This window comes from Lutra lutra, chromosome 6, assembly GCF_902655055.1.
Source record: "Lutra lutra chromosome 6, mLutLut1.2, whole genome shotgun sequence".
In the NCBI taxonomy this organism is placed as follows: Eukaryota; Metazoa; Chordata; class Mammalia; order Carnivora; family Mustelidae; genus Lutra; species Lutra lutra.
The window spans coordinates 96,992,392-97,006,729 of NC_062283.1; the positions used below are offsets into that span (position 1 = coordinate 96,992,392).

The following is a 14,338-nucleotide window of genomic DNA, read 5'->3' on the forward strand; positions in this document are numbered from 1 at the left end:
TATTCCTGTGACTTATTCTTTCCATAACTGGAAGCCTATATCTCCCACTCCCCTTCATCCATTTTTGTCCATCCTCCCATACTCTCACTTCCTCCACTCTAGCAACCACCAGTTTGTTCTCTGCATTTATGTGTCTCTTCCTGCTTTTTGCTTGTTATTTTAGTCATTTGTTTTGTTTTTTTGTTTTGTTTTGTTTTTTGTTTTTTTGCTTCTATGTATAAGTGAAATCATATGGTATTTGTCTTTCTCTGACTGACTTATTTCACTTAGCATGGTACTAGCCTCTAGGTCCATCAATGTTGTCACAAAGGGCAAGTTCTCATTCTTCTTTATGGCTGAGTAATATTTCATTGTGTGTGTATGTGTGTGTGTGTATCCCACATCTTTTTCTATTCATATATCAGTGGACACCAGGTTGCTTCCATATCTTGGCTATTGTAAATAATGCTGCAATAAACATAGGGGTGCATATATCTTTTCAAATTAGTGTTTTAGTTTTCTTTGTTTTTCTAGTAGTGGAATTCCTGGATCATGTAGCGTTTCTATTTTTAATTTTTTTGAGGAACCTCCATACTGTTTTCCACAGAGGCCACACCAATTTACATTCCCACCAATAGTGCACAAGGGTTTCTTTATCTCCAATATCCTCTTCAACACATGTTATTTTTTGTCTTTTTTATTCTACCCATTCTGCCACCTGTAAAGTGATATCTCATTGTGGTTCTGGTTTGCATTTCCCTGGTGATGAGTGATGTCAAGCATCTTTTCATGTGTCTGTTAACCTGTATGCCTTCTTTGGGAAAATGTCTATTTAGAATCCCTGTCAATTTATTAATTGGGGTATTTGTTTTTTGGTGCTGACTTGTATAAATTCTTTATTTATTTTGGATAATAACTCCTTACTGTAGATATCATTTGTAACTATCTTCTCCCACTCACTATGTTGCCCTTTTCATGGCTTTGTCTGCTGTGCAAAGCTTTTTATTTTGGTGTAGTCCCAATAGTTTATTTTTGCTTTTGTTTTCCTTGCCTTAGGAGGCATAGCTAGAAAAATGTTTCTACAGCTAATGTCAAAGAAATTACTGTGTTTTCTTCTGGAAGTTTTATAAATTCAGGTCTCACATTTAATCCATTTTGAGGTCTTTCTTCCATTTAGAGTTTATTTTTGTGTACGGTGTAAGAAAGTGGTCCCATGTCATTCTTTTGCATGTAGCTGTCCAGTTTTCCCCAGCACCATTTATTGAAGACACTGTCCTTTCCCCATCTTGTATTTTTGCCTCTTCTTTTATCATAGATCAACTGACCATATAAGTATGGGTTTATTTCTGGACTCTGTTCTTTTTTCTTTTTTAATTTTATTTAATTATTTGACAGAAGGAGAGAGAGATCATAAGTAGGCAAAGAGGCAGACAGAAAGAGAGGGGAAAGCAGACTCCCTGCTGAGCAGAGAGCCAGATGCGGGCCTCGATCCCAGGATCCTGAGATCATGACCTGAGCCGAAAGCAGAGGCTTAACCCACTGAGCCACCCAGGTGCCCCTGGGCTCTCTGTTCTATTCCATTGATCTATATATCTATTTTTGTGCCAGTACCATACTGTTCTGACTACTAAGGATCGTGGTATACCTGAAATCTGGGATTATGATACCTCCAGATTTGTTCTTCTTTCTCAAGATTGCTTGGGGTTACTTGGGGTCTTCTGTGGGTCCATACAAATTTTAATCTTATTTATTCTAGTTCTGTGAAAAGTGTTGGTATTTTGATAGGGATTGCATTGAATCTGTAGATTTCTTTCGGCAAGAAGGATATTTTAACAAAATTATTCTTCTAATCCATGAGCATGGGCTATCTTTCAATTTGTTTGTATCATCTTCAATTTTTTTTTTTCATCAGTATTTTAAAGTTTTCAGAGTACAGGTCTTTCACCTCCCTTGTTAAGTTTATTCCTAGGTATTTTGTTCTTTTGGGTATAATTGTAAATGGGATTGTTGTCTTAATTTCTCTATCTGCTACTTTATTATTAGTGTATAGAAATGCACTGATTTGGGGCACCAGGGTGGCTCAGTGGGTTAAAGCCTCTGCCTTCGGCTCAGGTCATGATCTCAGGGTCCTGGGATCGAGCCCTGCATCGGGCTTTCTGCTCCATGGGGAGCCTGCTTCCTCCTCTCTCTCTGCTTGCCTCTCTGCCTACTTGTGATCTCTCTTTCTTTGTCAAATAAATAAAATATTTTTAAAAAAAAGAAATGCACTGATTTTTATGTATTAATTTTGTATCCACAAGTTTACTGAATTCATTTATTCTAATAGTTTTGTAGTGAAGTCTTTAAGATTTTCTATATATAGCATCATGTAATCTGCAAATATTGCCTTCAGTTCCTTTTGTAAGGTAAATACACAAGCCAGGTCACTCTACTCTCCTGCTAGTTTTTCCCTATTTTGGTGTATTCTTTAAAATTGGAATTGTAGTCCTTGAAAGGATATCGAATACTGATAGCAGTGATAATAAATAGATAGATGCAATTTTTACAGGGCAAAAAACAAGGACTTTGCTGTCTCAGAGGCTGCATTCATGCGATAGGGAGATGGTACCTTGTTTTCTGGTTGGTAGAAATTTGTTCTCTCAGGGCCAGGGGCAAATATTTTTACTTGTTTCTACCTAATCCCCAGGTGGCAGGGCTGAGTCAACATCTATGTGCATGGCAGTTGTAGTAAAGAATTAGAGTAACTTCTTTCTGACAAGATAAACATTTTTTTTTCTTTTTAAAAATCTCTTTCTAGATATACACAATTTAATTTTTGACTTTTGCCTTCTAATTCTAGTTCAGTATTTATATGTCTATTCTTTGTTTTTTACTTCAAATATTTGAGAAACATTCATAGCAATAAGTTCTGTTACCTTCTACTGCTTGATTCGGTATAAGGAGATGGACTCATCTTGGTTCTACACTTTTCCTTCCCCTGTCACCTCTCCTATACTTTGAGTCTTGTTCTGTCTTTGTTTCTTTTTTTCCTTTTTGTCTTCAATTTCTTGATGCTTGCTCACCTTTTTGCTATTGACACTGATTTTCCTTCTCTGCCTTCGTGCACATGTATCTCTTTCCCCTTTCCTGCTGTCCCTCCAAGCATTTATCTTAATCATTCTTTGAAGCAAACCCTCCTGTCAGAAACTCTCTGCCTGACATTTAAGGTGCAGATTTTTTTTTTTTAAAGATTTTATTTATTTATTTGACAGAGATCACAAGTAGGCAGAGAGGCAGGCAGAGAGAGAGAGAAGGGGAAGCAGGCTCCCCGCTGCGCAGAGAGCCCAATGTGGGGCTTGATCCCAGGACCTTTGGATCATGACCTGAGCTGAAGGCAGAGGCTTTAACCCACTGAGCCACCCAGGCGCCCCTTAAGGTGCAGATTTTTACACCAGCATATCATTTTCCCCATAGAAGTATTTCTACTATTTCCAGTTTGGATTCTAAGGACCTGGAATCAAAGTTCTTCGACACCAGTCAAGAGTGTCGAGGAGCATAAGGAACAATGTTATAAAATATTTGTTGAGGAGCATAAGGAACAATGTTATAAAACAGAGAAGTTCCTCTTTTCCTCTCCCTGGAAGTGATGGTACACTACTGGGGCCACATGCAGCTGGGTCATGGTCCTTCTGTTTTCAGCATTCCTCTGGCCCCTTGATAGAAGCAATTAAGTGAGTACTTTCCACTCACAACATGTATTGCTCTCAGCTGCTTTGCTGGGAGTGTCCCAGTGCTTTCATCTGTCTCTGAATAAACAGGAAAACATACACATTGGGACCAATAATTTTCTCCAGTCGCCATCAATCTATCGATATGTAAAAAAAAGTATTAACTTTTGTTTCTGATAGACCCTTACTCTTCTTAAGGACAAAATTATTGTCAAATTCAGAGTTTCTTAGACAATAAGGTGCAGAATGAAAATTAGAAGAATGAATGAAAAGTAGAGAATGAAAATTCATTATTGTTCTGCCTACATGGACAATCATAATAATTGACTTATGTGTATCTTCCTAAACATTTTTCTTATAAATATATATAAGCCTACTACATATAATTTATAGTAATAGTGGGATGGCATGGTACTTCCTGTTCTGTAATGTATTTTTTTTCCCTAACTCTAGGTATTATCTATGATAATATATATACTGATCTACCTTGTACTCCTTTGTTCAAATGTAACAATAACCATACATATTTTGTTAATTTCATCTTGACATTTAGATTATGACCAGTGTTTTACCAATACAATTCTGTAAAATAGCATCTTTGTGTATATATTTTGCCCATTTATATGACTATTTTTTTCTGGGCTTTCTACATGTGGAATTATTTAATTATATACAAACTCTTTTTTTATAAGTATATCCAAGCTACTCTTACATTTTAATTTCTGTGCAATTTGCATTTCATATAATTGGGATTTAAGTCTGTTATTTTATTACTTGTATACTCTGTTACTTCTGTTATTTACTTATTTTTTTTTTGCATCTGTTTCCCTTTTTCTGTGTGTTTCTTGAACATTCTTTGGGATTCCATTTTGAGTTATTTCTGGTGTTTAGTATGTCTCTGTGTATTACTTTCTTGTCTAGTAGTTGCTCTAGGGATTAAAATATACATGCTTAGCTTTTCACAGTCCAGTAATAGCAGCATTTTACCACTTAGATTGGAACATAGATAGTTAACCACCATTTGGGCCCCTTTAAGCCCCCCCTTTATAGCATAGCTGTCTATATATTTTCTTTCTACATAATCAGAACCTACTCATAAGTATTGTTTTTAAATGTCAAATATAATTTTTAAAGCTCAAGAGGCAAAGAATACTTTATAACCATTTTGTATTATTGTGTAACCATACATAGCTTATACTTTATTTATAGCTATACATATGTTTATATTTTTTTCTTTGCTCTTTATTCATGCCTGATGTCCTAAGATTTCTTCCATTTCCTTTTTTTTTTTTTTTTAAATAAGAATTTCCTTTTACCATTCTTTTTTGGGGCCAGTTTTCTGGTGATAAATTATCTTAACCTTTTTTGGTCTGGAAAAAAAATTTTTTTAAAGGTTCATTTATTTATTTCTGTGAAAGAGAGTGCAGAGAGTGGGCCAGAGGAAAAAGGAGAGTGAAGCTCAAGCAGACTTCACACTGAACACAGAGCATGACTTGGGGCTCAATCTCACGACCCTGAGATCAAGACCTGAGCTGACACTAAAAGTCACTTAACTGAATGGGCCACCCAGGTGCACCTTGTCTGAAAATGTTTTATTTCACCCTTATTCCTAACAGGTATTTTCACTCAATACAGCGTTGTGAGTTGGCAGGCTTTTTTTTCCCTCAACATTGACAACTAGTTGGCTATTTTCTTCTGGCTTCTGTGGTTTCTGAGGAACAATCGGGTGTTCTTTTCTCACTAGCCATTTTAAGGCTTTTTTCTTTGTCTTGAATTTTCAGAAGTTTGAATTTGATATGTCTGGGCGTAGATTTCTTTGGGATTATCCTCTTTGGTATATTCTGAGCTACCTGAAATTGTTGGGCCATGTCTTATGACAAATTTGGAAAGTTTTCAGCCATTATTCATTTAAATATTTTTCCAGCCCCACATTCTTTTTCCTCATTTCTGGGGACTCCAATGACACAGTAGTTATATCTTCTTCTCTTGTCTCACAGATCTTTGAGGTTCATGTCATTTAAAAAAATCTACTTTCCCTTGTTGTTCATAATTTCTATTGAACTAACTTCTAGTTCACTAATTTCTTTGCTATTTACATCTGGCTATTGATCTTTCCCTATGTTTCCTTTGTTTAAGTTCAATTTTTCTGGTTGTGTCCTCTTTCACATTTTTTTACTTCTTTGCTGAGATATCCTATTTTTATTTGTTTCAAGAGTATTCATAATTGCTTCCTGGAGCATTTTTATGACATCAGCTTTAAATTTCTTAACTAAAAATGCCAAATTCCCTGTCCTTTAGGCATTGTGGTCTGTTGACTGTACTTTCTCATTGAAATTTAGATTTTCCTGGTTTTTGCATGATGAGTAATTTTGGATAGTTTCCTGGACATTTTTAGTGTTCTATTTTATGACTGTTTTCTAATTAAATTTTCTATTTAGCACGTACTCAACCTGTTTAGATTCAGAGTACACATCCTGGCTCACTTCCGTGGGCTGTGTTTCAAATGTTACTTTAGTTTATAAAGCCTGTGCAATGCTACTGGGCTCTGCCACTCTTGTTTGTTATCCAGATGATAAGACTCCATCCCGCAGTCTCCTGAGCACCACCAGGGGAGGGGGAAGTATACCTCCTCATTCCTGCATGGGCAGAGTGGGGAAATAAGAGTTTTTCCAACAGGCTCTACTGATGCAGAAAGCACTTCCTCCTTACTGCAGAAGGAAGACAGAAGTCCTAATTCTGCCCCCTGACTCCACTGGGGAGAGAGACCACCTTGTTTACTTCAGGACAGGCAAGGAAGTCAGAGTTCCACCTTCAGACGCTGTATGGGAGGGGCACCGCCTTTTACCCTGGTGAAGGTGGGGAAGTGCAGTCCGAGCTCTTTCTTCTCTACATAATTATGCTCATTCAGGTTACTTGCTCAAATCTCTGTCCCTGATCTTTTGGAAGTGTGATTGATGTGATTAATTAAAAAGCATTTTTTATTATCCCTTTAGCATAGTCATAGGAGGAAGAGGACATAAATTTATGTAGGTATTTAGTTATCTTGACCTAGGAAGATATTAAGATTCCAATATGACTACATTCTAAAGTGACTTTTGGTAATTTATATTTATACTAATAAAGGAGGGTATCCTTCTTCATAAGCATGTAAAGTAATTAAATATTTTGATAGTCATTTAAAATTATGTGGTGCTAACACAGTAATCTCAGTAAAAACTGCCCAATATTTACATTTACATGCAGTTAAAAAAAAAGGTGTAGAAATGTTTCAGTGTTCTATGATAAGGACCCAAATAAGTAAACTCAATGTTCTATGATGACATCTTATATATATTTACATTATATACTATTTATATATTATATGTTTATGTGTAATATATTTTTTATTTTATTTTTTTAAAAGATTTTATTTATTTATTTGACGGACAGAGATCACAAGTAGGCAGAAAGTCAGGCAGAGGGAAAGGGAGAAGCAGAGGGAAAGGGAGAGGGAAAGGGAAAGGCTCCCTGCTGAGCAGAGAGCCTGATGCGGGGTTCGATCCCCGGACCCTGAGACCATGACCTGAGCCAAAAGCATAGGCTTTAACCCACTGGGCCACCCAGACACCCCATGTAATATATTTTTTAAAGTATTTATTTGAGAGATAGAGTGAGCAAAAGTGAGGGGGTGGGGCAGAGGGAGAAAGACAAGCAGACTCCCCACTGAGCCCCACCAACTGGGCTCCCAGGACCCTTAAATCATGACCTGAGCTGAAGACAGACCCTTAACAACTGGACCACCCAGGTGCCCCTACATATATAATATTTAATTTCTTCATAAACTTTAAGGAGGCAACCCAACCAATGTATTAATATCAAGGAATCAAAAAAATTCCCAAGCAAATTGTGATATCTAGTTAAATTATGTTTTAGGTATATAATACTGAATGCATTTCCCAGTTATTTTTCATAATAGCTGTTTTGAGATGCAATCACATACCATGTAATCCATCTGTTTAGACTGTACAGTTCGATGGTATTTAGCAATCAAAGCATTCTAAATTGAGATATGTTATTGATTAGCTGGAATCATACATTCGTTGAACTGGTTTAAGTTAAGTTCCTATGTTGGCTTAAAACTTTTCCTTCATAGGGATTCAGTTGGTTCCTTCAAAAATTTTTTTGAAAATTAAAGTGTAGAAAGGGAACTGCTATTATTAGTTTTTCATTGTGGTAAAATATACATGACGTAATATTTAGCATTTAACTGTACAATTTGAATGTACAATTCAGAGGCATTACATATTTTTGCAAGGTTGTACAACCATCAAGACTATCTCCTTCTAGAGCTTTTTCATCATCCCAAACAGAAACTCTATACCTATTAACGTCATCCCAAACAGAAACTCTGTACCTATTAAACAGTAATTTTTCATCATCCTCTTCATCCAGTCCCTGGTAACCTCTATCATGTCTTTTGCCTGCAAATTTGCTTTTTTCCAGATACATCATATAAGTAGAAGTATACAATATTTGTCCTTTGTGTCTGACTTATCTCACTGGGTATTCTTTTGGGTTATATCATTTGAAATTAGAAGAGAGAGTGGCTAAACTCCAGTGTTTAATCCTGTCTTGCCCTATCTCAACTCTTAGGGAAGAAAGAAAGACATGCAACTAATAAGGCAGGCAATATGAGTTCAGACTTACATGTGCCATGCAAAGAGACCAGGTTTCACCCTATTGCTCCTATCTACTTGTGAAAAGTGGACCGTTCTTTGAATCTTCAGTTGAGATGTTAACTTCTTGTGAAGACTTCCACAAGCTATATTTGTCACACTTTCTTTTTTGGTCCTAGAACATTTTGAACTATTATGTTTGATATTGTTTGCGTATATGTCTTCCCTCACTAGACTCGAAGCAATGCAATGGTTTAGGCCAGGTGTTTTCCAGATTTTTATGTTCACAGTGATCACTCTACTGCTGAAAATATTTCTTGGGCAAAGGAATAAATCCATAACAAAATTTCACATGTAAAACCAAAATCTAAAAAAATATATAGTTTTTTGACTTCATAATCATTAATGTTATCATTTGTCTTAAACTTTTAATTGTGATGTCATATGTATACAGGAAAATATATCATGATTTTATTAAATAAAGTATCAATCAACTTCATGTTAGGAATTAGATCTTTAATTAGGAACAGAAGCAATCTGGTAATTAGAAGTTTAATATCACTGACTCCAGCAGGATAATCAATAATTACTTATATTTGGGGAATTTGTGTTATGACTATGTTGAGTTATATAATTATGGCCAAACTTACCTATGGCTATATAATGTTTTGGTTCTGCTATTGAAAACTCTTTAATTTACTGTGTTATGTAGGATGGGGTACCCAAGAATATGTTTATGAGACTTCAGAAAGGGGCGCCTGAGTGGCTTAGTCATTAAGCATCTTCCTTTGTTTGGCTTGGGTCATGATCCCAGGGTCTAGAATCGAGCCCCACTTTGAGCTTCCTTCTCGGGAAGTGTGCTTCTCCCTGTCCCACTCCCCCACTGCTTGTGTTCCCTCTCTCTCTCTCTCTCTCTGTCAAATAAATAAAATAATAAAAAAAAAAAGACCTCAGAAATAGTGACATATTTGACATGATGATATCAACATATCTGTTGATATAGATAGGGATGTGGTGACATTACATAAAATAATCCACTCAAATTCCCAGCCATGGTAGTATTGAAAACCAGTATGCTAGGCTTTAGATGTAAGAAGCTAAGGTAAAATTAAAAAACACTGAAAAGTCACATCAGTGCTGTACAATAATGGATGAAAGAAAATAATGTTAGTCACTGATGCATTCCTTTTTTTCTCCTGTTTAGGGTTGCTGGAGAAAGATAACTATTGACGACTTTCTGCCTTTTGATGAAGACAACAATTTATTGCTTCCAGCCACAACCTGTGAATTTGAACTCTGGCCAATGCTTCTGTGTAAAGCTATCATTAAGCTGGCAAATGTTGAGTATGTGGAAGGAAGAATGATCACTCATATAAAAACAAAAAGACAACAGATAGCTATACATCTATATCATACAGCTTTATTTTTTAAAAATCAATGTAAAGGAGCTTTCTTTCCAAACAATGTAAATGTTCTAATATAAAAATGAATATGCCAAAATCACTAATTGGAAATATTGGGTTAGCCAGCAATAAGATAGCATTCTCCCAAGAAAAAATATTCAAAAATTATTCTATATCCAATACTTTCTTGCAAATGGCGAGTGATCATGAGAAATAATGTTTTGGCTTACTGTGAGAAAAAAGTTGGTTTGTTGGGGGAGAAATATTGGTTCATCTAAGTGCAAAATAATATATCCTAGATCCAGTTCAAATGTTAGGTTTTGTATGTGCAGCAATAACTTACTAATCTTGAAAACCTGAACTCTTCTGAGGGATGTCAGTATGTTCCTCATGTTTTTGGTAACATTGGTCCCTTTTAATACATTCATGATGAAAACTACTCATATTTGCTTCGGTACTTGTGAAATCTGCTTGCATCTTCCATTCCTGCATGTCTTGTGCATCAACGTATAGGAGACATGTCTGCTGTGTTCATTCTCTTGGTTTCCACCTACAGACACCCTAGGCCAATCCATCCCCCACCCAGCCATGCAAAAATAGTTTAGATGCTTGTGTTGCAAAGGTACAGCAACTTTGTATCATTGCTCAGTGGGAGAATTCTCACATACATGGCACTGGCTTGAATTTGATACCCTTCACCCTCCTACAGTGTGTGAGAGCATCTCATTCTCAATGGAACACCCACAGGCTCTAACAGAGACCACTTCAGCCCTTTGCTCAAATCTCAGCCTCCTCCCCTTCAGGAAACATAACCTTGTCTGTCATCAGACCTCTGCTCTGCTTTTTGTGGATTTTGTTTTGGCTCCCCTTTCTCTTTCCCATGGCTACACAACAAAACCAGCCACTCCTACTGCCATCCTTGTCATCTGTTTTTTCTCTCACCAACCCTTGATTTTCTGTTTGGAATTTGTTTCACCCAGCTCACAGCTCTTAATTTCAATGATTTTTTTTTAAAAGAACTCAGCCCAGATCTTTTTAGGTAGCTGAATAGTACTAAGTATTCATACTGGTGACAGCTATCTTTGTTTGTTTTGAAAGAAAATAATGTTCCTCACGTTCCTAATTCTCAGACCTAACTTGAATTTCTGAGAATTAGAGCTGAATTAATATCAGTGAAGTGTTAAACCTGTGACCTGGAAAATTGGAGTGGCAATTTGTCTTTCTTAAAGCTACAGTTCCATAGAATTTTATAGAAACCTAAGAAATAGGATTATTTTTATTTAAAAAAATAGATAAATCCAGCATGAAAATAAAGGACCAGACTAGATTTAAGACATTTCTGAGGCTTCCTAGTGGATACCTGAACTGTGTGGTACAATTTATATTTGTCTATACATTTTTCCCTCAGATTTAATAGTATATAGCAATTGTTTTCATATTTTCATATGAGTTTTATCTTTCTACATTAAAAATTAATGTGCAGTAATTATGTCAATACCATTGTGAGCTATGCGAAGGACAGAATATTATGTTTTTTTAAAGATTTATTTATTTATTTATTTGACAGACAGAGATCACAAGTAGGCAGAGAGGCAAACAGAGAGAGAGGAGGAAGCAGGCTCCCCGCTGAGCAGAGAGCCCAATGCGGGGCTTGATCCCAGGACCCTGGGATCATGACCCGGAGCTGAAGGCAGAGGCTTTAACCCAGTGAGCCACCCAGGCGCCCCCAGAACATTATTTTTATGAGGTTTGCCAGTTGTTTCCTAAGTAGGATTATCCACAGAGGAGTTTAGACTTGACTGTGAACTACCCCAAGTGATTTTTGTTATCTGTGACATATGTAGACACATCAAAATTCATAACCTATGGGGCGCCTGGGTGGCTCAGTGGTGTGCATGGCTGAGCCCCGAATAGGGCTCTCTGCTCAGTGGGGAGCCTTCTTTCCCCTTTCTGCCTGCCTCTCTGCCTGCTTGTGATCTCTCTCTCTGTCAAATAAATAAATAAAATCTTAAAAAAAAAGAAACTGAAATCACAAGGATAAAAGAGACTGTTCTATCTTTTAAAGAACATGTTGTATACTGAATATATAAAATATATATAATCTAAGTTTACATATTTTATAATATATGTGAATGATGACATGAATATTAACTTATATCTTTAAAATAAGGCTTATAGCATGTTTCTAAAATAAACATGAAATTTTATCTTTGGATCTCTTTAAACACTTTAACAAAACAAATCATCTGGCTTTTGCAATAGTATTTTCTTGTATTTAATAGGTAACCACTATGACCCCTACATTTTTCATGGCTATATCATTGTTTATTATTATTATTATCATTGCTACTAACTATGCTATTGTGCATTTTCCTCTTTAGCATCCATATATCAGAGAGGAGAGAACTAGGGGAGTTCACTGTTATCCACGCACTCACAGGATGGTTACCAGAAGTGATCTCTCTCCAGTAGGTTTTACCATTAACTTCTTCATATATTTTTTTTTTCTTTCTTCCCATGTAATGTTTCTTTTTTTTTTTTTAAGATTTTATTTATTTATTTATTTGATAGAGAGAGATCATAAGTAAGCAGAGAGGCAGGCAGAGAGAGAGAGGAGGAAGCAGGCTCCCCACTGAGCAGAGAACTGATGTGGGGCTCAATCCCAGGACCCTGAGATCATGACCTGAGCTGAAGGCAGAGGCTTTAACCCACTGAGGCACCCAGGCGCCCCCCCATGTAATGTTTCTTGAATTAAACATTCTTAATCTTCAAGAAAACATCAAGAAATGACATATTTTATAAAATGTTGGTGAAAACACTATTTTATAGTATTCTATAAAATTCCTTGAGAATTTCAGGATAAATTCTGTTTCCTTAAAAAGATTGTGAATTTACTCTTTAAATATCTGGATTACAAATATGAAAACAATGTTAATTCTTTATTATCGTAAACTATTTATATGCATTCCTTTATATTATACAGTTACTACACTTAATCAATACAGAAACATAAAGGCAACTTTTAATTAGCCACACATATTAGGAAATAATAATAATGAAATACCTACTAGGTATTAGGTACTTTAATATAGTATCTCTAATCAGAAACCACAGTCTTGAAAATATTTAATCATTCATATGGCCTCATCAGCTGGGTATGTGTCGTTACAAACAAGGAAACTGAAGCCCAGAGTGGTTTGGTTTTTATAAAATCAAAGAAAGAAAGAAAAAAACCTTTTGACCCTCCATATAATAATAGAAACAATCAATGATATGTCTCTGTGGATATAAGAAGATGATTTCAAATGATGAGATGATTAGTTCCTAGGCACACTTCTCTGATGTTGGCGTAGTTCATCCGGAATAGAGCAACTGGTCACCTCGCTTTTTAAAACTGAAATATAATTGGCATACAATATCCTGTTAGTTTCAGGCATTGATCATGGTGATTCAACATTTTTATATGTTACTAGATGATCCCCGTGATGTCTAATCACCATCTGTTAAAATATAATTATGACAATATTATTGACTATATTCTCTATGCTATATGTTGCATCACCGTGACTTATTTATTTTATAACTGGAAATTTTCAGTTAATCCCTTCGCCTATTTCACTCCACCCCAATGCCTCCCCCTCAAACAGCCAATGGTTTATTTCCTGTATCTGTATGTCTGTTTCTGTTTTCTTTTGTTTGTTTGTTTGTTTTCAGGTTTCTGGCTCAGGAATTTTTTTTTAATTTAATTTAATTTTTTCAGTGTTCCAAGTTCATTGTTTATGCACCACATTCAGTGCTCCATGCAATATGTGCCCTCCTTAATACCCACTAACAGGATCACCACTCCCCCAAGCCCCTCCCCTCCCAAACCCTCAGTTTGTTTCTCAGAGTCCACAGTATCTCTTGGTTTGTCTCCCCCTCCAATTTCTCCCAACTCACTTCTCTCCATCTCCCAATGTCCTCCATGTTAAATTCCTTATGCTCCACAAGTAAGTGAAACCATACGATAATTGACTCTCTGTGCTTGACTTATTTCACTCAGCATAATTTCCTCCAGGCCTGTCCATGTTGATACAGAAGTTGGGTATTCATCCTTTCTGATGGAGGCATAATGCTCCATAGTATATATGGACCATATCCTCTTTATCCATTTGTCTGCTGAAGGGCATCTTGGCTCTTTCCACAGTTTGGCAACTGTGGCCATTCCTGCTATGAACATTGGGGTTACATACTTTTGTTTGTTTTGTCTTTTATATTCTACATATAAATGAAATCACATGGTATTTGTCTTTGACTTTTTACATCTAGCATTATACCCTCTAGATCCATCCATGTTGTTACAAATGGAAAGATTTCAATCTTTTTTTATGGCTGATGATATTCCATTATATATATATATATATATAAATATAATATATATGTGTGTATATATATATATATATATAAATATAATATATATATATATATACACACATATATATATAATGTGAGTGATATTCATAAATATATATAATATGCCACACCTTCCTTATCCATATCTTAGCTCTTGTAAATAATGCTGCAGTAAACACAGGTGTGCACATATCTCTTCATA

The 14,338-nt window shown here is 35.8% G+C and overlaps 1 protein-coding gene across 1 annotated transcript in view; it reads left to right on the top strand.

The window, feature by feature from the left end:
• ADGB (androglobin) overlaps positions 1-14,338 on the top strand; it is a 169,507-nt gene that overhangs the window by 41,119 nt on the left and 114,050 nt on the right. Inside the window, exons 7-8 of the mRNA XM_047735160.1 lie at positions 9,546-9,685; positions 12,126-12,212. Coding sequence (XP_047591116.1) covers positions 9,546-9,685; positions 12,126-12,212 — 227 coding nt within the window. The remainder of the gene's footprint in view (positions 1-9,545; positions 9,686-12,125; positions 12,213-14,338) is intronic.